At 43.1% G+C, this 26,462-nt stretch overlaps 1 protein-coding gene across 4 annotated transcripts in view; it reads left to right on the top strand.

The window, feature by feature from the left end:
* The window catches only part of TANC1 (tetratricopeptide repeat, ankyrin repeat and coiled-coil containing 1), a 224,407-nt gene that overhangs the window by 129,037 nt on the left and 68,908 nt on the right, over window positions 1-26,462 (top strand). For all 4 annotated transcript variants that reach the window (XM_045560314.1, XM_045560312.1, XM_045560311.1 and 1 more), the window contains 3 exons: window positions 10,076-10,180; window positions 22,070-22,200; window positions 23,283-23,469. In XM_045560314.1, coding sequence (XP_045416270.1) covers window positions 10,076-10,180; window positions 22,070-22,200; window positions 23,283-23,469 — 423 coding nt within the window. The remainder of the gene's footprint in view (window positions 1-10,075; window positions 10,181-22,069; window positions 22,201-23,282; window positions 23,470-26,462) is intronic.

Here is a 26,462-nt window from a genome sequence, read left to right as displayed (position 1 = left end):
TGCCTTCGTGCTCTTTTCCTCATACTTGGTTGTAAGCTTCCTTGGGGTGAGGGCCAGGTCTTGTAGGGCTGCCCCAGACAGGCTAAGCCAGTAGTTTTCAAACTTTAATGGGCGTCAGAATCACTTTGTGGTCTGGGGAAGGGCTGAGAATTTGCATGTCTGACAAGTTCCCAGGTGATGCTGTCGGTGCTGGTCTCGGGACCACATTTTGAGCACGACTGGTCCTAACCTACATGGAAAGAAAATTCTCAGGATCCTGCCTTTCTCTTTTTGGGGTCAGTTACCTCATGCAGTGTAGGGCTCATTTCCTGCTTGTGTGAAGAACAGAGGAACCCGTTCCCCTTAAGCGCTGCTCCTGCGGTTCCTTAGAGAAACTCCGAAATTACCATTCCAGGAAGGACTCAGATCCTTCTTCCGGGGACATCTTAAAATCAAAGTTTGTAGTTCATTGACTGGTAACTATTTGCTTAATGATTCTTACAAAGCTAATGAAACCAGTTTCAGGTGTTAGGTTCTTCATGGATAATTATAATTACTGCCAAAAGTTAGAGCAGGTGAGGGCCAGAGATTTCCTCCCTGTAAACTCGCTGCTGGGTATGACTAAAACAACGCTCAGGTTGAGTTCTGCCCATACACAAATTTATTAGTTGGAGGACAACGCAGCCACAAAACCTGCTTTCTATGCCTAGTAAAGTTCTAGTTTTGTCCTTTTCAGGGATCTGTTCTCTGACAGCACCTTGCATTCGGTGTCTACCTGTAGCACATAAGATAGTATTTCATAAACAATGCATTAGTGTTCTGTTGCTGCCCTGAGAAATCACTACAGACTTACCATCTTAAAACAAATTTATTGTCTCACAGTTCTGTAGGACAGAAGTCCAGGCACAGCGTGGTGCAGCTGGCTCTTTGCTCTGGATTTCATAAGGTTGAAATCAAGAGAGTAGCGGGGCTGCATTCCTTTAAGGCTCAGGGGATGAAACACTTCCAGGCTCAATCAGGGGAGCAGAACTCAGTTCCTGGCAGCTGTAGGATTGAGGTCCCCATTTCCTTGTGCCTGTCTCAACTTCTAGAGGCTGCCCACATTCCTTTGTCTGTGGTATCCTTCCTCTCTCTTCTGAGCCAGAAAGGTGCCAAGTCCAGAGGGTGGATGCTTCTCACACTGGAATCTCTGGCTTGCTCTCCCTCCCTCCCGCCTCATCTCCCGACTTCTGCTTTTAAGGGTCCATGTGATTACATTGGGCCCACCCCGATAATCCAGGATAATCTTTTTATTTTAAAGTCAGCTAAATAGTAATCTTAATTCTTCATTTCATCTGCAGAGTCCCTTCACAGCAGTGCCCAGATTGTGTTTGATTCCATAACAAGGGGAGGGGTTGGGAATCTTGGAATGACTTCTTTAGAATTCTGCCCACCCATGGCAGCATTCAGGTTATCCTGCCATTTTGTATCCAGGGCCTAAGGCTTCCCAGGAATTAGTAGCTGGATTTAGAGCCTTAGGTGCCTGAGGGCCTGCTAGATTTTTATCCCTGGCTCACACAAAAGCTAGGATGCTTCTGTGACATTTCTAGTCATCATCCCCTTTACCTCAAATTCGAATTTCACCACTGAAAATGTTTCCAACAACCATAACACTAATTAACAAAGTCAGTAATTTAACCAGTAGCAAGGCTCATTTCTAACCTATGCTAATTAACATAACCCTGCTGTTGGTTGGTGGTAAGGATAGCTAGCTGACTGGTTTGCAGCAGCATCTCCTGAGTGTGGCCTTTTGATTAAAAGCTAGTTAACTACTCCTGGAGTCTATATTCCAGATTAAAACAACTAATTGCCTTTAGGTGGTAGATTATAGCCACCGGACATAATATTCATACCAACTGTTTATGTTGATGTGTTTTAGAATAAAATTCAGATGATGTAATAGACTCTTGTCCTCTTAGCCGAGAGCTTTAAGAGAATGCATTCACATCTGTGGTTCTCACCCTTGTGCCTGACATTGCAGAGGATGTGCCCCTGATAATTTGTTGAGTAAATAAATAAAGCAAATTAATGCATTTCCATGTTTTAATATATAATAATTTAGGCACAGTACAGGAACAGCATGACAGATCAAATGGCATTGGAAGAAAGTATGTTAGAGCCGGTTCCCCTCGGCCCCAGGAACAGAGAGACAGAGTCACTGAGGCTGCAAAAGGCAAAGGAGTTTATTGGCTAGCTCGAGCTAGGGTCCAAGTCCCAGAGCACCAACACAGTGGCCTCTCACAAACCAGGACCCCACCCTGGGGTAAAGGTTAAGCTTTTATACTTTTTTTGTATGCTAATTTGCACACAACACGCTAGTCTGCACACAATACATTCGTCTGCACACCACACACTGGGCACTCCATCCCTCCTCCCCCCTTAGTTCATTTGCTCCTTCAAAAGTGGCTGATCGTGTTGGCTCCTGATTGGTTGGCTCCAAGCCTCGGGCTTTTCCACCTGGCACCAGTTGTGGTCAGTGTCATTGGGGGGCGGGGGGAAGGGCGGCGTCATTTCGGAGAAACCGAAACTTAGGCCTACTTCAGGAAGTTCGGCCTGTCATGGAGTCACTCCCGCTCTTACACCTGTTTCTCACTCTGATCAACTGTATTTATCAAACAACCAAAAGCAAGCACAGTCACAGAAGCAAATAGCATCAGTTAGAATCAAAGAGAGCACAATTCATCACACACACACACACTCTTTCCTACTATCAATTCCTGTTCTTCAAGTAGAAACATAGGTTATTTTGTTGTAGTTGGGGTTTATTGTCCTCGTGGTACTGTAAACATGCAGACTGCAAACTACAAACTTTTTGTCAACATTTATTTTAGTGATGCCTTATTGAAAGGAGCGTGGCTCCGTTTTGATGTGCTGTTTCCCTGCTAGCTCAGCGCACCTTGCGGCAGTGAAGGTTTACAGCCTCATGGTGCCCCACGCAGTGCATGAGTGAATGAAGGCTGTTCACCCTTCCCCAGTGGACCCTTAAAATCAAGGTATTGGAAATAAATAAAAGGAGGCTTATTAAAAGTGGCGTCAGGTAACTTTTTAAATTTCATTCATCATCAGCAGGTGACCTGAATTTCCCTAGACCTCACCGGTCTTTGGGTGTGGATGAGGTCACAGTAGTAGTAAGAACTCAAATTGTGCTGACTTGATGCCCTCCTTTTTTTACACAAGGCTCCAGGCACTTGTAAAGTGTTTCTTAAAGTTTCGGAAAGTCCCCAGAGGGCATGTCTGCTGGGGCAGCTGGTGTACTTCTCTCGCCTGATGCCTCACCCGGCGTTGGCCCCCAGCATCCCAGGCGTTGTCATTCCCTGGAGTAGAGAGCCATTTCAAGCAGCATTTTAGGTTTTTGTTTACAGCAGCTCCCCTGCCTCTCACAGGCGAAATCCAAGGGATGGACGCCACGCTGTGCTTGAAATCACCCTCCCCTTTGGCCAGGGCTTTCTGACTGGGTCAGTTCATTGTCCTGCTCCTCCTTCCCGCAAAAGGAATCCTCCCAGGAGGCTCTCACCCCTTACGATGGAGTCTCTGGACAAAGCCACTAGTCCACCAGCCCTGCCACAAGTCCAGCAAGGAATAGAATAGCAGGGAGCCAGGCCCAGCGCCCTGGTACAAAGGACTCCCTTTATGCCACAGGCCTGGTTAGGCTGTCTTCCCCTTTCCTCAGTCTCACATTGGATGTCTTCTCATTTTCCTCCCTTACCAAGCATTCTTTTTGCGGGTGTAGGAGGAAGAATCTTTAGAAGCTCTGTCTGGATATCTTGCTCTTTCAAAATTCAAGACTCTGATCTGGTTGTTCACCACAGTTTACCATTTGGAATTGGCTATTTAATGACATTTGCTTTAGAGATAACCACCGCCCCAGCCCCCAAGCATACACACACAAAAACAAAACCTCCTTACTCATCTCTATTTTTCTCATCTTGTTGTGAACACTTCCCAATGTGAAATGAAAACCTATACCGGATAAAATTGACAGGAACCTTTACTGTGGAAGTTCAAGATGCTAAAAAAAATCCCTAAAATGATTGATAACACAAAGTGTCACTTTTCATGGTCTCCAGATGTCATGAAAAATGTAAGATCTACTTTAAATGCAATAAGTAGCCTCAGGTGTTCTGCGTCCCAAATATTGCTTTCATATATATAATTATTTTTAACTGAAAGGCTCGAATGAAAAGTAACCCTTGCCCTTCTTTCTTTCACTGCCTGGAGATAAAGCCCAGTTTGGTTTATTTCTACTGTCCCTTTTTAGAAAATATTCCATATATGGCAGTTTCTAAGCAGCAAAATAGTCAGCTGTGTGATTAAAATGTCAAAAACAGTAGGAAAACTGGCCTCTGGGAAAGCATATTTAGAGATTTATGTAAAGGCAGCATACTGAATGGGGAGATTGCTCTGCCTTGAGGTTGCAGAATGGAGTGATTAAGCGAAGGTGCTGGCCCTGGCGACTCCTTCCACACTGACACAAGGCCCTTCTCCACAATTAAAGAAGCTGGCAGGAGCTGTTCTTTTGCAAGCTGCGTACTTGGTGCCTGCAAGTTTATGGCTATTTAAGCTCTTTTGGCACATTTTTTAAAATTTTAAGTATCCTTTATAACTTCGAGAGCCCCCTCCCCTTCTGACACATAGTGGGGGGTTTGGAATGAGGAAAGGGATCTTGAGTTCAGATGAAGCAGGTTTAATTTATGACTGAGAAAAACCTTGTTTATCTCTTAAATCTTGTAAACTGGAGAAGTTGGTATTCCAACCACAGCCTCTGGGACCCCATTTCCACCTGACAGGAGGGGGTGGTTAAGTACTGGTTTTCCCTAGAGGCCTGCCCTTATTATGAAAGTTTGGTCTGGGGTCCCAGCCCACAGCTGAACATCAGAATCAGAATTTGAGCATGTCACACCTGGAAAAGCTGCTTGATACCAATGCTGGGGGTCAGCTGCCTGGGAGCTGTGCCAAGGAAACACATTGGCCTCTAGATCTGCGGTCCCTAGCCCTCGGACTAGTACAGGTCCCTGGCCTGTTAGGAACTGGGCCACACACCAGGAGGTGAGCGGCAGGCAAGCAAGGGGAAGCTTCATCTGAATTTACAGCCACTCCCCATCACTCGCATCACTGCCTGAGCTCTGCCTCCTGTCAGATCAGTGGCAACATTAGATTCTGCATTATGGTGAGTTGTATAATTATTTCATTCTATATTATAATGCAATAATAATAGAAATAAAGTGATATTAATGTAATGCATTTGAATCATCCCGAAACCTCTACCCATTGAGTCCATGGAAAAATCATCTATGAACCAGTCCCTGGTGGCAACCAGGTTGGGGACCGATGCTCTAGATAAGCCAGTTCTCAGCTAAGACCTGACAGTCTTGTTTTTAAGAGCCCGTTGCCTTAAAACATAGCTCGTAGCCAGAACACCGTGTGTTGTGGGTAATTGTTATGTAGTATTACATTCTGGTTAATTTGGGAGGATCAGCCTTCTAACACTTGGTTTATGAAATGGGGGGAAATTACTTTAAAATACCTCATGCATGAGTATTTTGTTTTAAACAAAAAGCTACGTGTAGAAAGGTTCTAGGCAGTTGTTTTGATGAGGTGGATTTTTCAGTTTTAATCTCTGTTGACAAGGAATGTGACCACTTGATTGAGGGGAGTTTTTCCATATTGATGGCCCAGAGATGAGTGTTACCAGTTTCATAGATGGTTGTTTAAGTGAAAGACGGGCAGTTGGGTGCTTGTGCTGGCTCCAGTTGTCCTTCTTCTGCAGCCACAGCCTGCTCAGCTGACCACATCACAGGCTTTGAATGCCCTTGTCACAGTATCTCTTTGTGCAGCAGATGCGATGTTGCTTTTCTTTCTTGCTTTCTATTAGTTCCTCAAAGGTCCTTGTTTAACCTATTAAAGTTGCTGTCTTTCTAGGCAGAGTCCTTCAACTGACTGTGCTCCTTGGCACCTTATTTGTATATAGGTATAAGGGGCTGACAAGCTTATTGAAAGGTATGTGTTGAGGGGAGGCTGTGCTGCAGCATGATTGGTCGAGGAGCTGCCGTTTTTTTGGTAGGGCGTCCCCGTCCCCAACAATGATTATTTATAGGTCTCCTCTCTCAATGAGTTTCCCCAGAAAGGAATCCTCCAATCTCTTCCTGCCATCGCATACAAGCTTGGCCATCAGTTCTCACAGCTGAGAGGGGGCACACGTCTGGGGCCCATCAGTCTGTGGGTAGCATTTTTCTTAATCCTAGTTTTTTTAATTTAGAATTTAGGAGTTTAAAAAAAAAAAAACCAAAACACAAAAGTAAAACAGAAAAAGGCACTCACAAGTTTAGCTCTCGAATCTCCATGATCTTAGAATTCAACCTTTCCAGAGAATAAACTCAGCCTCCAGGAAGAGAGAGGGAATGCTCCAGGCTTAAGAAATTCTGAGGTCTATTCCTTAAATAGATTATCAGCCAATCGTGAGGTGCTGGGCTGTGCCCCGCCTTCCCAGCAGCCTAGTGTCCCTGAGGCTCTTTGGCCTGGGCTGAGCCCTCTCACCCCCACCCCCAGCACTAGCCTCTGCTCAGCCCCGTACTCCTTGGCAGTCTGTTTCCAGTTTCAGAAGCTTGGTTTCTTGCCTGTGGCTGTGTCCTTGCCCTGTCGGTCTCTCTTTAATCCTTTTATTGCAACTTTAATGGTGTTTTGAGAGGGAGTGGAGGCAAAGTATCATCTGCTCTGTTTAATGCAAAGTTTGCACAAATTCTCTAATGAGTGATTGAGGGGGGAAAGAATAAAACCTCTATGGCTATAAATTTATCTTGTTTTACAGCATTTGAAGTTCAGCTGTTTGTGAAAAGCAATTTAAATAAAAGGATCATGTTAGAGAGCAGTTGTTTATAATCACTTCATACTATTTCAGCTCCTAGTAAAAGTTAGGGGAGATCAGAGACAAGTAGGATGAATAAAAGACTTGTCAGATGACTAGTTGGTGGAAAGTCACAGTGCCTTGGTTTTTTCTAGAAGTGCATGTTTAATCTAGATTTCACAGCTTTGTAAGTGCCGAATGGTGATTCAGTGCATGGGATTCAAAACTGCATAAACCAGGCTTTGAATTCCTTCCTGCTTTGCCATAAGCAAATTGTTTAGTTTATTTGAACCTCAGTTTCCTGACCCCAAAATGGGGGAAATTGTGCTTTTTTTCCCCAAAATTATTAGGAATGAAGTAATTAATATATGTAAGTGCTTATTAGTGCCTTGTGGGACCACTGATTTACTTTGGTATATTCTCGGTCTCCTTTTAGATCTGCCAGTCCTGTGATTTACTGTGCCTGGGAGCAGGATTGGCCTGGGCTCTGCTCTCACAGATGTTCCCCTTGTAGCAGGAGGCTCACTTGCTCATCTTTTAGCGCTGGGACTTACCGAGGCCCGAGTTAGGGGGAGGTGACGAGGGAGGGGTGTGGTATTTGAACCTAAGTCTGCCGGACTCAAAAGTCTCTGCTCTTAACATCCTGACTCCCCGGTGTTGTGTTATTTCTTATATTTAAGGGATGCCTCTGAATAGAACAGTTAGGGACAAGTAGGATGCTTTCTGAAGGCCCTGGGTGACATTGGGTTCCATGGTCCAATTATTATGAACAACCATCATACATGCATCTGAAATAGCCTGTATTCTAAGAAAGTACTTAATATCAGAGATTATTTTTGAAGGACTTTATTGGGTAGGTAGATTTGAGCCTGGAAGTAAACTCTTTAGATTTGCCTGAAGAGTTAAGGTGAGCAGAAATACGAGCATCTCTTGAGCAGTGGGTATGGCTGCTGGTTGGGCAGCTGCATGTCGTCAGACAATAATAATAAAAAAGGGCCTTTGGGTCCATTCAAAAGTGTAGATTGGTTCTTGTATTTGTCCCCGTTCCATTTCTGTCTGTCTTGTTCAGGCCCTTCTTTCTAGTTTCTATCTCTTCCACAGCAAATATTTTATCCTTTCCCCCCCAGTGTTTCCCCCATGTATGTTTATATGTGGACATATATATGTTTTAGATAAAAATCTGGATACTGTTGCATAGCCTGTGTCCCTCATTTAGATTGAAAATATGTTTTCCCCTTCCCTATAACCATTCTGTTTTAACCTCTTAAAAAATTCTCTTTCTGGCAGGGTTAAATAAATTAAGAAGACAGCCATGTGATTAAATACTACATTAGTCATTTAAAAACCATGGTTTCTAAAGGTTGAAATAACATCCTTATTTGTAAAGTATATAAGCTTTGCTGATAACAGTCTATTTTAAGATGTAGTACATTCATTATAGCTGGCTGGGAATTAGACTTTTTATAGTAGTGTAGATACTTTTGCAGTGAACCTTTAGGTGGCAGCATCTCTCACCACAAACCATATTTCGAACAGGATTTCTCAGATGCATGAAGTGTTTGAGGTGGAAGGGTGCTCCGCCTGCATCCCCTCTTGATGGTGCCATGACGATGACGGAGCCGGGGCCCTGGGACGGTCAGGGCTTGGGGCTGAGCAGAGGGGAGAGTCGTAGACCTCTGCCTGGCACTCCTTCCCCTGCCCCTTCTCTTACTCATGCAGAGTGTTTCCTGTCTCTGTGACCTTGTTAAAAGCCACTTTTAAGTATAAGGCAACCGAGGAAAACAGGAGTCAAGTGGGTGATTCTAGACCAGAATGTAACGTGATGCTTGAAAAGAGCAGACTTGGTAGGGGAGGGGTCATAAAAAAAAGACAAGAAAAGAAAAGAGCAGACAGAATAGGCACTTTTTAAAAAGTGGCTTTATGTAGGTATAATTCAATACCACCCAATTCACCCATTTAAAGCATACAGTAAAGTGGTTTTTAATATAGTCACAGTTATACAACCATCACCACAATTTAATTCTAGAACATTTTATCACCTCAAAAAGAAGTCCTGTGTCTCTTAGCTGTCTCCCCACAAGCCTGCATAGCACCCAGCTCCTGGCAACCATGCATACTTTCTGTTGCTATAGATTAGCCTATTCTGGACATTACATATGAATGCAGTCGTAGAGTTGTGGTCTCTTGTGACTGACTTCTTTCGCTTAGCATAGTGTTGTCATGTTTCATCCATGCCATAGCATGAATTGGTGTGTCATCCTTTTTATTGCCTGGTAATATTCCATTGTGTGGACATACTACATTTTGGTGCCATCACTTGGTGGACCTTTGGCTATTACGAATGATGCTACCATGTACATTTGTGTACAAGTTTAGTTATTATGCGAACATACAGTCACACAGTAGTAGAATTGCTGGGCCGTCTGGTAACTCTGTGTTTAACCTGTTGAGCAATGGCCAAACTGTTTTCCAAAGCGGCTGCACCATTGTGCATTTCCTGCAGCAACGTGTGAGGGTTCTACTCAGTCTTACTAAGAATTCTGGATTTTCTGATATGTTGGGGTTGTGGGGAGCCTTGAAGAGGAGGTAGGAGATAAGACGCTCAGTCTCTCCTGCGTCTTTGAATTGCGTGCTGGACTGGCTGCTGTGCCTTTTTGAAGGCAGCTGCGTCAGCTGCCAAGAAAGCAGTCGTCTTTGCCCCGCACAATTACCATGCGTCACCAGCCAGATAAGATGCCTGCGTTCCATAGCTGCTCAGAGCATGGTGATATTACAGGCTGGCTGTTTGTAGTCCACGCTCCTGACTTGGGAGAGACCAAGCAACCAAATCGTCTTCATCCCAGTTAGAGGAAAATTATATAAAAAACCCTTCACCCCAAGCCACCCAGGTTTGAACATGTCAGAATCACCTACTTGACATGCAGCAAAGACAGCTGTAGAGACTTCACAGCAAAAGAGCAGCTTTTGTTTTTGTCAGAGTTTACATTCTCAAATCTGAGCTTTGGCAGCCCAGACTGGACATTCCCGTGTCTGTACTGAAATGACTCGTGTGTGTGTGTGTGTGTGTGTGTGTGTGTGTGTGTGTTTCAAGGGAGGGAAAGGGGCTGGCTCTTCCTTTAGGCATATTTGGGTCCTGGTGAGGACACACACTGTACATTCTGAAGCTTTGTTTGCATCTGGAAAAAATTAGCCACACTCAGATCTTTCCCACTGCAGGTCCCGTCAGGAAGCCCAAGTATGTGGAAAGCCCCAGAGTGCCTGGAGATGCAGTTATAATTCCGTTCAGAGACGTGTCCAAGCCAACAGAGCCCAGTGAGAATGGTAAGAACATGTTTTCAGTGATTACCCTCCCCCTGCAATTTTGTATTTAATATAACGACACTCTGCATTTCTTAATGAAACTTGAGTGCCCCTTGCAGTAATACTTTGCCGAACTGATTGTATATGGGAGGTTTTTTTCCCCCCTTGGACAGTTACAGAGATCTATTTAGCTAATGTCAATTCTTGGAATTATGTACATAGGTAGGAATATTTGAGTGGGTGCATATGCATTGTTTAAGGGTTGAATCTTATTTCCTCTGAATTTTGACCTAGTGGGGCTTGAGGGCATATGAAAAATCAGCCAGTAAAGTGCTTCTAAGATTTCATTTTGTTTTTAATACTCTACTGATTTAGAATACTCAACAGGCTTTGGGTAAAAAGCTAAAACTTTAACTGGACAAAGCTTATAATAACTAGCTTTCTGGAAAGCATTTGGTAATTTTTGAAAGCTTTTTTTTTTTTTTTTACCTCTAAAGCATTTTAGAGGATGTCAAAGTACAGGCAAAAAAAAATCCAAATTGAAAGCTTTTTATTAAGACATTGTATATATTTTATATCTGGAACTGTATAACAGACATCACAAATTTGTAGCATCTAATAGATGTATTAATAGTTATTTTTAAAAATCAATTCAGGCATTTACTTGTTTGTTCCTTTCTGAGATGTTTCCACCTCACAATTCTATGGCCTTTAATTTGAGTGTTTTTAGTTTGCATCCTGTTTTCCTGTAGAAACATGAGATTAGGAATCTTCTCCTATGTAAAGGAGCTTATTTTACCACAATGTGGGCACAAGTTTAGTAATGCTCAAAGAGAACTTTGGGGAAAAAAACTCATCCGTATTACTACTTTGGAATACCTAGCACCCTCCTCTGCCTAACTGTTGGTGATGGGGGATACAGCCTGTATGTTCCAACCACTGTATGTGTGTTTTGTGTTTCTGGTGATGCATGGCAGGGAGTGGGTAATAAGTAGGACATGGGAAGAAAGTGGAGTGGGGTGGTGGTAAAAATACAGCTAAAAATGAGCTTAGAGGAGGGGTTGGTAGAAGCTGAAAACCAGGAAGAGAAGGGGAGTTTAGGATGCGGGCAGGGGCCAGGCGCTGGCCACTCTGAGTAGGCAGGAGGTGTGAGAAATTCCACGCGTTTCCTCTCTGTCCAGGCCCCCAGTTGTGTGGGTTAGGTAAGAGGCTCACACCGAGGATATGTGCTGAGGTGGGGCACCAGGTGTGCGTGGTGAAGACAGAGAATCCACGGTGGTGTCTGGTGGGGACAGCCGTCTGCTGGGATATGAGGCCCCTCTCGGTTGCGAATTAACGTGTGCAGTAGGTCTGTTTGCTCTCATTTCTCTTCTGTGTGTTAAAAAGAAAATAAAAATCTATTTCTCTATAGTCAGTATCAGTCATCAGACTTACCGAGCTGTCTGCCCATTTCAGATTAAGCCTCCCCTTACCCTCATCTTCACCCGCCAACATCTTTGTAGTCCCGGTCAATTATGCCCCTGGCATTTTGGCTGGCCTAGACTCCATTATGCAACCTCTTCCTTCCTGGGTGGGAGCATTGTTGAGGTTCTGTGTTGGGTCTAGGAATCCTGGTATGGCAGTGGAGGAGAAATTTAGAAGTTTTATTGGGCAAAGAAAGGAAGTTAAAAATAGTTTTCATTGTCAACTTTTCCCGCCTTGCCCAAGGCAAAATTGGCCACTTTTCTTGGCAAAAGGAAGCGCTCTTGTGCTTGGCTGTGAGCCAAGATAAAGTCAAGTGCAACAATTGGTATTGCCAGAGCAGCCTGAAGTTTGCGTGTGCTCAATCCTGAGACCTGAGCTCTCTGATTGAGTGTCCTCAGTCCCCATGGGGACCAAACGTATGACATTTGTGGGCTGCAGAACCATTTCACCTAAAATTGAGAAACAGGGTACACTTTTACTTTTTCTAGGTGTCTGGGAAGGGGGTATAGTTCATGTTTGTAGGCGCATGGTCATGCCTGACGATAGCCATGATGTTGGTGGAAGCCCCAGCAGAGGTACCTTTCTCTTGGTTGATGAGGAAGGTGGTTGCCTAACAGAGTTGAACTTGGCAATTAGTAAGAGGTGTTTTGTAATCCCCATAGAATCCTTTAAATTTCAGTGGGGATAATGAAGTCTGCTGTATATTAAGGTATAGTTTTTATGTCCAGGTCATTGAACCTAAAGGAAAGGACAGAGCTAACTACAACTAATTGAGTTTGAGCATTAACCCAGGCATGTACAGATGCAAGATGGGAAAACCCTCACTTGTAAGGTTCAAAATTGGCATCATCACTTCAGTTTTACTTTAAAACTCGGTCTTCTGCTTTCCATATTTCCTTTGGGCCTTCTTATTTGTCTCTAAGACATTTTTCTGGGCGCTGTCAATAATACCATGGCAATATTCTCCAGACTAACAGACTCTATTGAAAAGAGCTCCTTGTGAAATGCCTTTGAAATTTCACGTAGACTCGTGAAATACTAAGTTATTCCTAAATGTTTGAAATACTCTTCCCGGACTGTGCTGCCTCACTTTTGCATTAGTGGTCATGCAGCTCCATCAGTTTTGTTTTGTTTTGTTTTTTTGTTTTTGAGATAGGGTCTTGCTCTGTCACCCTGACTAGAGTACAGTGGCATCATTATAGCTCAGTGCAGCCTCAAACTCCCAGGCGCAAGTGATCCTCCTGCCTCAGCCTCCTGAGTGGTGGGGTTGGTGGGGGGACTACAGGCATGCCACCACGCCTGGCTAATTTTTTTTTTATTTTTTTGTAGAAACGTGTCTCACTATGTCCTGAGGCTGGTCTCGAACTCCTGGCCTCAAGCAATCCTCCCTCCTCAGCCTCCCAAAGTGTTAGGATTACAGGTGTGAGCCACCATGCCCAGCCGCTCTGTCAATTCTTGATTCTTAACTCTTTGTTTGAACTTTAAATCAAAGTAAAACAGAGCATTTTGAATTTTTACATTAATTTATAGGTTATTGTATTTATGTGTAATTTGCATATTTTAGCCATCTGGGAAGCAGGGTTGATGATATAGGCAGAACATTTTTTGTAAGCAAAGAATCTGTTAAAGTTTGCATTCACCTGGAAACATCTTTAGGAAAGGACATTCTGTCTTCTTCAGTATTTTAAAATATTTTTGAAACATAGCATTTTTTACTCTGGCAAAAAAAAAAGAATGACTTAATGGAATCCTCAAACAAAATACAATCCCCTTTTTTCCCATCAAATGGTCTTAATAAGCTGTGTGTCATATAGAATAGGCTCTTTCTTTCTTTCTTTTTTTTTTTTTTTTGAGACAGAGTCTTGCACTGTTGCCCAGGCTAGAGTGAGTGCCGTGGCATCAGCCTAGCTCACAGCAACCTCAAACTCCTGGGCTTAAGCAATCCTACTGCCTCAGCCTCCCGAGTAGCTGGGACTACAGGCATGTACCACCATGCCCGGCAAATTTTTTCTATATAGATTTTTAGCTGTCCAAATCATTTCTTTCTATTTTTTTTTTTTAGTAGAGACGGGGTCTCATTCTTGCTCAGGCTGGTCTCGAACTCCTGAGCTTGAGCGATCCACCCGCCTCGGCCTCCCAGAGTGCTAGGATTACAGGCGTGAGCCACTGCGCCCAGCCCCTAGAATAGGCTCTTTCTAAATAAGCTTCTGTTCCCCTCTCCTCTCCTCCCCTTTCCCTTTGCAAATAAATAAACAAACAAATGAAAATAAAGATAAAATAAGCATCCTATTGCTAAATCAACATATTATTTAGGGGAAAATGTCATTTACCCACAAAATAGTATCTCTGCCTTAGGGGGAAAAAATTCCAGATAAATTAGAGAAGATTGTTAAATTATAATAGGATTCACAACTTTATTTCTTTGAATTAGAGACAACCATAATCCACTTAGGTTTGCTTTAATATATCATTAGCTACTTGAGCAAGCTTTGGGGAGGGGTGAGAAAGTTTTTAGTTCCATGAGTCATTGCTTGGTGAAGATCAGTCTCAAAATACGATGACACTTTTTTTCTGGCAGTCTGGTTAGCAAGTAAAACTAACACACATGAAACAACAGAATCATTAAATGCAAACTATCTTGTTGGGAGGAGGGGCTCTTTATTAGATATGTTTAAGCACTTTGACACCTTAGGTTTTGATTACTATTTCAGTCATTCAAACAGATGTAGAGGATTAAAGAAGTATACAGAATAATGGAACTTGTCTACTATTACCCAGTTTAAGGAAATAAAACATAACTCTGCATTTCCTCCAGTCACTGACATTCCCCTTTCTTTCCTAAGAGGTAACCTCAATCTTGCTTTATCTTTAATTTTCAGCTTCTTAGAATGGTGATGCACTATTCAACCTACAGTTGCATAAGGTTAGATGGAAGTACAGAGAGGGCATACTTGGTATGTGTGCATAGAAGAGAAACTGTTAGAGGTAGAGTACCCATTCATTCTGTATTTCCTTGAATAAGTATTAGTTAAATTCCTAACTGTGAAAAGCACTGTCATGGATATTATTTGAGATGGGCTATCTTCATGGAGTCTTAGAGTCTGACAAGGGGATTAAAGACCTGTATACAGAGTGACTATAATTTAAGGGAGGAAGTAATGTTGACTAATCCAAGCCGTATAATGAATCAGAAGTTCAGGGGATGGAGGTTCTGAGCATGGGAAAGGCTTAATTGGAGCTGTGGCTTAAGATTTACCATGTGTCTTAATCAGTTCAGGCTACAATAACAAAAAATACCATAAACTGAATGGCTTATAAACTACAGAAATTTATTTCTTACAGTTCTGGAGGCTGGGAAGTCCAAGATCAAGGCACCCAAAGATTTGGGGTTTGGTGAGGGCCTGTTTCCTGGTTGGCACACAGCTGTCTTTTCACTGTAGCCTCACATGGTAGAAGGACAGACAAGCTCCTTCTTTTATAAGGGCACTAATCCCATTCATGAGGGTTGCGCCCTCATGATCTAATCACCCCAAAGTCCCCCGCCTCCTAATACCATCATGTTGGGGTGAGGATAAAATTTCAACATAGAAATTTGGGGCTGGGGGACACAAATATTCAGACCATAGCACCTGGCAACAGAGTAGGATGGAGTGTGGGGCAGGAAAGAGGCTAGGATCAGGGAAAATGATTAGAAAATGATTTAAGCAATTAAGTGAAAGAATAAAGTCTCAAATGAGATCAGGGTCAGGAAAGAAGAGGTGATGAATGGAAAGATTCTGGAGGAATTGCAAGGACCTGGGAGCCAAAAGAGACAATGATGACAACTTCAAATCTTTGAGACTACATCAAGAGGCCACTGGAGAAGAGGGATCTGTCTGTCTTGGTTTCAGTTTCAGGCACGATGGCTTTGAAGTGCTGGTGGAACATGTAGGCAGAAGTATCCAACCACCAGTTGGAAAATGAAACTGGCTCTCAAGAAGGACCTCAGGACATAAACTGGGCAGCTGTTTGCTTGGAGGTGATATCATGAGACTAGGTGAGTTAGACCAGGGAAAAGGTCACTGAGAAAGGACTGTGAGAAGATTTGGTTTCTCACTTACGAGCTGTGAATAAGATGGAAGGAGCACTAGCAAGAGGGCAGGAGAAGGCACAAGACCACAGTACACTGGTAAGCTTGGCTGTTCCCTGGGAGTGTCTCTTAGGACAGTTGCCACTTTCTCCCTTACAGGACAGAGTGTTTGCAAGGTCATAAATCTACAGGAAGGTCAAAAGTAGAGGTGTGCTGTAAAGAAAGAAAAGGAAAAAGAAAAATCAGTGTGCTTTAACAAGGCTGTTGCAGGAGGGCTGTGAAGGTGCGTGAGTTGAAGTTATAGGTGTGTGATATGGAAATGGAATTGGTGAGGACTGACCCCTTTAACCCCAAGAAGTTGAGCAGATGAGGGAAGATGAGAGATCAGTTATTAGGGTGAGGGGAGTGTGTGGCTAGGATTTGAACCTATTTGTAAGGGAAAATTTAATACAATTGTAGGCTTAATGTGGATGTACTCAGAGCATGGGCTGTGGACTTGTAGGTGTCCCTAAGACCCTCTCACGGGTTTGTGAGGTGAAAACATTTTTTTATAATTTTTATAATTTATTATTTTTATAATAATACTAAGAAGGTATTTCCATTTCCATTGTTGTTGGTGTTTGCACTGATGGTGCAAAAGCAGTTGTTAGTGAAACTTCTGATACCTTAAGTTAATATGCATCAAGGCAGGGGCGCTGGGTACACTGGATGCTGTGGTCTTCTTCACAGCCACATGCTTGCATCAAAAATAATTCACTGAAGAATGTCCTTGATGAAGCACTAAAATAATGTTATTAAATCTTGACCTTTTTTAACCCATCTTTTTTACTCTATGTGATGAAATGGGAAGTCTTCATGAAACACTTCTGCATGCTCTGAAGTATGATGGTTGTCTCGAGGCAAAACACTGGTATGATTGTTTGAATTGCAGACTGAACCAGCCACTTTTTGAATGGAACATCATTTTTATTTGAAAGAACAACTGACAAACCATGGTCATTCAGAATTGAGTATTTGGCACACATTTTCTTGAAAAGGAATGAAATTAGCCTGTCACTTCAATTAAAAAAAAAAAAACGCTGACAGAATTAGTTGCCAGTGATAAAACTTGACCTTTCAAATGAAAATTAGGTGTTGGGGAAATTTGCATCTGTCACGTTGAGCTTGATGGCTTCCCAAGACTTTTCAATTGAGATCTGTGGCAAGTGATATTTTGATATTGTGTAATAAAATGTGTCAACATTTGCAAGATCTGCAAAACCTGTATTTTCTAAATGACCCACTATGTAATGTTTCAAAATCTTGCATGGGTAAAAAAAATCACTTGAAGTGAAAGGAATAGACTGTTGGGTCTTACTGTACCAGTACAAAAAAATTCATTGACACACATTGAGTCAAAATTGCAACTTACCTTTAAGAAATCGCTGTTTGTCACATTTTGGTTAGGTATCAAAGAAGAACACCTGTAGTTAACTGAAAGGACTCCTCCCTTTCCCAATTACTTATCTGTCTGCAGCTGCCATTCTTCATATGCTTCAACCAAAGAACCTTCCCCTTCTGAATACAGAAGCAGATATGAAAATCCAACTGTCTATTAAATTGAACATTAAAGATTTGTAAAGATGAAACAATACCTTTCTTCTTAACTAATTTTTTTTAAATTGAAAGTATAGTTTTTAAATTAAAATGTGAATTATTAACATGTAATAAGTTTTATTACTTTAAAATGAATCCTAGCCAGATGTAGTGGTGAGTTCCTGTACACCTAGCTACTTGGAAGGCCAAAGCAGGAGGATTCCTTGAGCCCAGGAGTTCAAGACCAGCCTGGGCAATATAGTGAGACCCTGTCTGAGAAAAAATTGAAATTATAATGAAAATGAATTAACACGCATTTAAAATTTTTAGTTTTAATTTCTTATATGAAGACTATCAACAGATGTAACCCTCATAAGCCAAAGCTCTTTGGAGTCCTTAATAATTTAAGAATGAATCCTGAGACCTAGCAGTTTGAGAACCCACTGGCTTTAGAGGAAGGAGAAGAAGAGGGGAGAAAATAAAAATAGAAATGGGAAAAACTGATCCAAAATCTGAGAGTCTTCTAGAACTGAGGGAATGAAGACTTTGAGCAGAGTGGCAGAATGACTAAAGAGAAAAAGGCTAATTCAGGTGGCATTTGGAAAGAAGAAATGGTTAAGTTTGGTGACAGTTTCAGTATGGGGTGAATGAGATGAAAAATTTAAAGATAACATGTATGATAACTGTGTTTTAGTATTGCAGACTAGAAACATTATTGATGGAAACAGCAGATTCATGGATAGATGCTCCTTTTTAAATACTGTTTTTCGAAATCTGAGGAGGAGGGAATGTTGATAGCTGAGGAGAAGGAGCGGCCAGAAAGAAACAGAGAAATTACTTGTAAATAGAAATCAAGGAAGGCAAGAGGCTGAGCCCGAAGCAGGTCCTGGATAAACAGAGGCAGGGGAGTGGAATTAACCCTAAACCAGGGGTCTGTCTCATTTAACAAACTTGCTTCATAATTTCTGTCTTGGAAATTTGGTGTTAAGTCAGTTGTTCAAGGTCACATGCTAGTGAATTGCTGAACCTTGTCAACAAAGCCCAGCATAGAGTCTGGGGAAGGCCGGAGTGGAGAAGGGGTTTCTCTTGGTGGTGACCTCCAGGGACCCTCAGGGTTCTAACAGAGTCTGGCTTTAAGAAGAGGAAGTGATTGGACAGAAAGTGAAGGCAGGCCAAATTGGGACAGTTTGGTAATCAGAAAAAAGAGGGAATTTGTTGTCTTGGAATAGTGAGTTCAGAAAAAGCTATTTGAGGCAGAAAAAATATAAATAGAAAGCTCTATTTTTAGGTAAGAGAAATATAAGCACATTTGAAACTAGATATTAACTTGTAAAACCAGAAAATAATAGTGAGGAAGTGTGGGCTCTTGGTGTTAAAGTTGGTAGAGATATAACGGCCAACTTTCTAGCATCTTGTGGTTTATAAGTTGTTTCTCACACATTATTGGTTTTGAACCTTGAAACCTATAGGAAGTGGGCACGGCCACTTCAATCATGAGGAAGGTGTGGCTCAGAGAGTTCAACACCCCTGTAAGGGCTCCAGAACAGGTTGAGTGTGGAGCACATGCTGTCTTCCCAGACGGTGGGGAAGGATGATTATGAAGGGCATTGATGGTTTGAAGTTATGACGGCAGTGACTGGGGAGCTGGCCAGTTCATGGACTAGTCCTCAGTGTGTGCCCCTAAGCACAGTACTGCAGAGTGTGCCTTTCCCCATGTGGTTAACTTTGCACAATGGTGTGATGTCGAGGGTTCCATGAAAATGTTACTGGGAGGAATATCACTCTCCACTTACCTAATGGATTCCACAGAGGATGAGGCCAGTTATTCTCTCAACTCCAAATATAGCCATCATAAATTCTTTGGATATTTAAATCTGTGAAATGTAAAGTGTTGTTAAGAAATGAGATCTTTTTTCTCTCCAGCCCTTATCCTACTGGTATTGGGTAAGATATGCCCACTATCAATATGGGATTTAATATTATATGAATGCAGATAGACTATAGTAGCCCATTAGAATTTGATTTGGAGGCCATTTTGGAGTAATAGCTTAAAGAAAATCGTCTGGCTGTTCAAATCTCAGTGTCTGGTGAAAACTGTGGAAGCAGACATCCATTTCCACTTCACAGTGTAGCAATGTGACTTCCCGAGCAACTCTTCTCTCCCGGAATGGCCCTGTCACGCTTCACCTAGGGGTCCTTCTGCCAGAATGAAAAGTTCAGTGTGAGAAGGCTCTGTGCATTAGGGAAGGAGAGATTCAGACAGCTTGATGTGGATTAAGGAATTCAGACTGAAGGGGACCTTTTAAGGGGAAGGTCACTAGGATGACATCTTAGATGAGAGAATAATATGAAAGACAGTTGGGGGAGCCTTTGGAAGAAATAAAATTGCAGTGGCTTCACGGAGGCAAAAACTGAAGTAAAGAACTTCTATCATTCATCCTGAACCCCCCTGGTAGGGGTTTAGAACTTTGGTCCCAGCAAAGTCCAGGTTGAACAGTTAAGAGAACAGTTAATGATGAATTTGGGTGTCTCTTTTCAACTCAGCCATTAAACCTGGAATCTATACTGCTCCCCAACTTATCTGAAGTGGGAGAGGTTTGGACGAGTAAGTTGTTTTTAGATTTTCTAAAAATGAAAACCTTGAGAAGCTGGGTATCTGTCTGCAGACACAGCGCAGAGGTGGCAGTGACTGCCGGGGGTGTTGTACCCCTGCTGCGTGGAGGGACCTACACAGGATACCGGGTCTTCCAGCGAGTCCCCAGTGAGCTGCAGGCTGTGGCCTTGTTTGTTGTCAGGCGAATGTTGTGGGGCCTCCGCAAGCAGCTGCCAACTGGGAGTAGTTTCTGGCTCTTTCCCCCGAGTGTTTCAGGTTGAACCAGAAGTGGGGCGTTCTGGGGCATAGTCACAATTGGGTAGCAGTACGGAGATTGTTTTGAAAGGAAAAGGGCCTGTGGTGCAGGGAAACTGCTGAGATCCGCCCCTCACCCACTTCTTCCCCTTCCGTCTGCGTCTGTGTCCTGTCCCCTCCCTCTAGTCCAGCTGCCACCTCAGATAAAGGAGCTGCCCTGCCTGCGCCTGGGGCTGAGCAAGGGGGCAGGGCCAGAGGGAGGACTCTGAGTGGTTCAGCCCTGGGCGTGCCTGGCTTGTGCTGATTTGGTTTGCTTCCCACCCTCCTTTCCCAAGTGCCTATCTACCTTGAGAATCAAAATGTGGTTGGAGTGGGAAGGGACCTTCTGCAGAGCAGCCTTGGTGTGTGGTCGACCCTCCCTGGGGTGGCTCCCTTCTCCGAGTTGGCTTGGGGCCACTGCCCCTTTGTATTATGAGTTTAACTCACGTGATCCAGAGACATCCAGGCTCTTTTAACCCAGAACAGTGGAGCCTTGGTTACCTTGCCCCTGCAGTTTTCTAGAGCAAACTAAAAAACCTCCAAGCTGGCAAACTGTTCTTCCCACCCCAAACATTGGGAAGTTTTGAGAGCAAGCAGGGGTGGGGTGCTTTTCCTTTCTTAAAGATAAGGGCAGCCTAGCTCCCTCCCTTGTAGCTGCCATCCTGGGCCCGTGACTTAGCAAAACTGATATGTAAGTGGGGATAAGATAATATAGGTGGTCTTCCCGAAAACTCTGCTTGTTTGGACTTTTGTGGTTCCTGGCAAAAGGCAAAGGTAGCATTGAACTTTGTTAGTGATACTGTAGCTCAAAGGTAACATCATTGTTTTTTCGTCATTCTATTTTTCTAAAACCCTTACCCATTCTTTGCAGATTTCCACATCTAGGCAAAATAGGTTCATGTATGAATGAGTCTAGGTACCTAGACAATTAACAAAAGAGCCAAATGTTGAGTAACTATATTAGCAGTTGCATATTGTTCTTTGCTTTGTATATTTTTTCACCCCCCTGATGGATGCCGATTTTAAAATGTGAGAGAAGTGTTAGAATGATGTGGATATCATTTTGTCAACCATAATTAAATATCTTTAGGCTTTTATATACAAGGTTAGCCTCCAACTCTACATCTAATTCAAAGACAACATTAAAAGTCTCTTACATGCAAAAAGCCAGATGACCAACCTCAGGGAGAACCTGAGAAAGGCCGGGCTTCCCGGCATTGCTTTGGAGCATTCTGAGAATACAGCCTGGTTTTCCTCCATCTCTGCATGGACAACAGTGCGTTACTGTGTCCTGTCCCTTGGGTACGTTTCGCTGGTATCTGAAATCTTTGTTTCAACATGGATTCTCCATGATTGCCTCTTGCTGAAATCCCAATTTTGACTCTCACTGATGTGGGACGTGCACAGCAAATTTCCCACCAATGTCACACCCGTCTTGCTTAACGAGTGCTCGGATTTCAGTTTTACCTCAACATCTATAACCTGGGTCTCTGCCAGCATGCCACTTGGGTTTTACTTTATTTCAGCCTCCTGTGGACATTGGCCACACCATGCCTTTTGAGGGTAAGATGAAGGATAGATGGGCCTTTTCTTACCCAAACAGGTGTCTGAAGTCCCCGTTTTTCATACAACATGGAAATAGGAATTGCTATCAGATAACAGCACCGGGCTTTTCTGGTTCAGGTCAAATATTTTACCGTTTACACTTGGAGTTTCTCTTTTACTGTTTTCTTAACCTGTCATAGCCTCTTAATTAGAATGTATTGCTAGAGGACAGGCTGCATTGTCAAACTTTGTGCGGGTTGTATAAAAATACACAAAAGCACCAGACAAGCAGCTGTAGTGTGAACTCATCCAGATGCGAAACTGAAATTCCCCAGAGGGGCATCTTCATTGTTGTCTTTCTTTGTTCCAGAAGCAAAGGCCGATAATGAACCGAGCTGTTCCCCGGCAGCTCAAGAACTGTTGACAAGGCTGGGATTTTTACTGGGAGAAGGGATCCCAAGTGCCACACACATAACCATTGAAGACAAAAATGAAACCATGGTAATGCCCGAGGAAGACACTGCATTTCCTACCTGTTCAGAGGACGAATGAAGCGATAACCATCTTCTCCCCCTCCTTGAGTGGGGAAGTCATTGTTTGGTCAAATGAGTTCTGGGCTATTGTGTATTGAAATTTATTTCAACAATTTGGTTCTGGGTTTTTGCAGTGGGGAGGTGGGGAAAAGCAGAAGGAAGCAGAACTTAAGAAAATGTCCACATTAACCTTCTAGTGAGCACCTGGAGAATAGCAGCTGAATGTATTAAAGGGGCTAAAAGAATCCCTTCATAATAACACTAGTACTTTATCTTTATAGCACCATTCTTCTCATCTGGCTGCTTTAGTATATGCTTCCCGGTGCTTTTTTAGCTGCTGATATTTTGGAGGGTCAGTGGGGTGAGGAAAAGATTTATAGGAGATGAGACAGAGACAAAATAAGATGAGATCAAATGGTTCAGCTACCAAGAGAGCATTGCCTCCCCCCTCCAGGCAGTAGCTACGCAGCACGCACCCTGCCACTTCCAAGATGTGTGTGCCTGAATAGCAATAAGGGGCTGGAGCTTCCACCCCCTGCAAGGGGCCCTGCGAGAGAGGGTGTCCTGTGTTGATTGAGGCTGCAGTGGTCACCAGTCTCCTTCCCCTGATTGCAGAGCCCATAAATCTTTGGGAATTGAATCAGGTCGTGGTGCTCATGAAACATTACAAAAACAGAGTTCCCAGGTTTTCTGTGCAGGGGTCAAATAACCCATTTGTCTTGTGCAGACTTTAAATGAGAGGAAGTCTCTGCTTGTTTGCCATGTCTGTTTTACAAATGTGCATTCTCAATAAATTATTGCTAAGACTGCCCTTTTAATAAAAAAATCACAAAGGAGGGGAACAAAACAAAGATATTTCTCTTAAAATTTGAAAGATCATCTATGTATATATCTGTATATCTATGTCTGTGCATATGTATTTCCGTAGATTTCAAAAACTGTCTCCCATTTTCCTGTTTTAAGTTTTATTGTTTTAGCATCAAAAACAAAAGCATGTGTTGGAGACTCCTGTTTAAGCCGTGCTAACTCCTCCTTCCCTTCGTCTTGCAGTGCACAGCTCTGAGCCAAGGCATCAGTCCTTGCTCCACACTAACAAGCAGCACCGCATCTCCTAGCACCGATAGCCCCTGCTCGACCTTGAATAGCTGTGTCAGCAAGACGGCAGCCAACAAAAGTCCCTGTGAGACCGTTAGCAGCCCTAGTTCCACCCTGGAAAGCAAGGACAGTGGAATTATAGGTAAGAAGCACACGGCTCGGTAATGTAATGGCTTGATGCACGTCAACCAGAGCACTCACCAGGCACTTCCTAAGAGGGTTTTAGCATGGACTGTGAAGGTCAATCTGCCGGGGCCTGTTCTTTGGGGGAAAAAAAAAACATTCTTTGCAGACAGCACTGGCTCCATGTGTAGCTGAGACAGTGAAGCATCCGCTTTTACGTTCCTTGATGTTTACTTTATAACACTCAGCTCTTTGAGTTAAAATTTTTTTTTTTTTAATTTTTCCGGATCAGATCTGGCCTGTGAAGTTACAAAAAAATCTTCCCTTCTCACTAATCAGTTCCATTTGTTGAGCATCAGGACCCACTGGGGCACAGAGCAGGGCAGTGAAATCCCTGCATACTAAGAAGTCTTCCCAGCCTGGGCTCAAGGTCACCTGTTTCCCTGAGAACAGTTAGGGTGTATGTTCTCTAAGGTTTCTTACAATGGTATCTGACCCCTGTCGAGGCCAGAATTTTATAAGGATGCCCTCCTTTAAGGCCCCACACCCCTATAATAGGTGTGGTTGTGCTGAACCAAGGGCCAGGAGACGAGGGTTCTAGTCCTGACTCTGAGGCTGATTTGCTAGGTGACTCAAGCAACATTTGACTTTTTTTGCACATTTCTTTCCTCTAGAAAATTAAGAATTTTTGATTAATTTAGTAGTTTCGAGTCCCAGGTGTACATTAGAATCATCCAGGGAATTTAAGAGTCCTTATGTTCACCTGTCATCCGAGACAGACCACATCTATGTTTCTGCAGGTGAGCTCAGGCATCTGTGTGTCTCAGGTCTCCAGCTTGGTGCCTTTCAGATACCGGACTGGTGGACCCCTGCAGGGGATTGTTCAGGCCTTCCTCTGCTCTGAGATTATATTGCAATTTCACAGTGGAGCTCTTCTGAACAATTCAGCTCCTTCCCTTTTGCTGAGTTATGCACATGTCTTTGAGGGATATTTTATGTTTTGTTATGGACTGAACACCACTTCCACATTAATATGTAATCAAGTGGAATGAATGGCATTTGAGCTCCTTATTTTCTTTAGTCACCTGCAATTTCTTTTAAGTGTAATTTGAAAAACCAAGTTGCAAGTTCATCCAGTTTGTGCTTTGGAGATTGCTCCCGGAAGGTCTGTGAGATTCCTGGGAATGGTTGTGAGCTATCTGGTGCAGACCTCGCTATAGCTTTGAGATGGGCCCCTCAGCTTAAGGAATCCTGCTGCTTTCCTCAATTTTCACTTGGATCAGAATCTTTAGTGGATTTTTGTTTATTTTGCTTTCATTGGTTTATTGAGATAAAATTCACATACCATAGTGTTCACCCATTTCAACCACTGGATGGTTTTTAGTATATTGAAAGTTATGTGGCCATCACCATATCTGATTTTAGAACATTTTCATCATCCCGAAAAGAAACCTCGTGCCCATTAGAAGTCAACTCTACGTCCCCCCTCCCCTACCCTTACCCTCTCCCCGCCACCCCCGAGATCCCCAGCCCTAGTCAACAAGTAATCTGCTTTCTGTCTATGGATTAGCTTACTCTGGACAAAGCATATAAATGGTGGCAGAGTTTTGTGTAGCACATTTAAATTCTTTACACTTGGCTTGAAGGCCATCCAGTGAGCTTATTCTACAAATTCCCCATTCTCATCTTACCTTGCTTCTCCTGTTGCTGTTTAGTCTAGTTCAGCTAACTTTTCCCAACATTACTTCTGTTCTCATTCTTTCTGAGCTATCCATCATTGATAGATCTTTGGTATTAATTCTGAGATAGCCAGATGACTTTCTTCACAGCCTTCTTAGCTCTTCTGAAATTTCATCTCCTCTGGGGAATTTATCTTCCTTCAAGGATGTGGCCAGTGTTACTATTGTTTGGGGGAGGGGCGGTCGAAGGGACAGGCTTTTTCTTTTTATTGTATGTTCTGTCCATTGGCATTACATGCCTCTGATTGTAACCAAATCAGTTTTTTGTTTTGACAGAAACTTTCAGTCACAGAGAACCACCCATTCATTTATTTCTCTTCTCTCTCACTCAGTGAGACACAATGCTGTGATTTTTAAAGAATTCTAAATAGAGGAAAGAAGAGGTACTGGTTTGGCTTTTTGTATTGTCAATGAAAGATTGAGCTGCGGAGGCTCTTAGTTAATACTTGATTTAATATAGTCCCACCCAACCCCGAATTATCAGTCCCCCTGTTATGTGCCCCCACTGGTGCCTCAATATTTTCCTTCTGTGTATGTATTCTTGTTCTATTTAATTTTGTCTATGTATAGACAAGGGTGTGTCATTATTCCAGCTCTCTCTTGCGTTCTTAGCACACAGTGTTGGGGATGAGAAAGAGAATTGTTGCTACTACCAAGTTGCATTGAGGGAGGGAACATTGGGTTGGTTTATAAAGAAGCTATGCAGGATTCTCCTTCCATGTTGGCTTTGTCAAACCTTTTAATGTCCGTGGTTTAAGCTCTGCCTTGATGGCAAAGTAGTACATTTCATGTCATGGAGGCTGCCCTTAGTTCGTCGGCTCAAGCCAACATTTGCCTGAACTCAGCTGAACTTGAAAAGTGGCGATGATTGAGATGAAAGCCAGAGGAATCAGAAAGTGGCTGGGAAGGCCCCAGCGCTTGAGATTGTGCTTCCCACTGCGTTAGCCGTTCCCCTGTGGGGTGCAAGGACTGTAGGTGGGATGAGAGGGAAGCACTGTGCTGGTGACAACGTTCCTCTGTTCTCTCTCCTTCCACGACCTGCAGAATTAGAACCTCTTGCCAAGGGACACAGTGGAGGTGTGGTAGGGAGGAGAAGGAAAAGAAGCAAGAATTTCCTCTCCAGGCAGACGTTAGCCACAGGTCTTTGAAGAGGCGAGGCATGGTGGGGCCAGAGGGGGAAGGAGCTTCCTCTTAAATCAATACAGGGTGTGCAGGTTGCATTGCTTCTTAACTGAGCAGGTATCTATGACTCAGTTATGGTTCTGCAATGGTT

The sequence above is a fragment of the Lemur catta genome, chromosome 8 (assembly GCF_020740605.2).
Source record: "Lemur catta isolate mLemCat1 chromosome 8, mLemCat1.pri, whole genome shotgun sequence".
NCBI classification, from domain to species: Eukaryota; Metazoa; Chordata; class Mammalia; order Primates; family Lemuridae; genus Lemur; species Lemur catta.
This window is presented reverse-complemented; position numbering and strand designations above follow the sequence as displayed.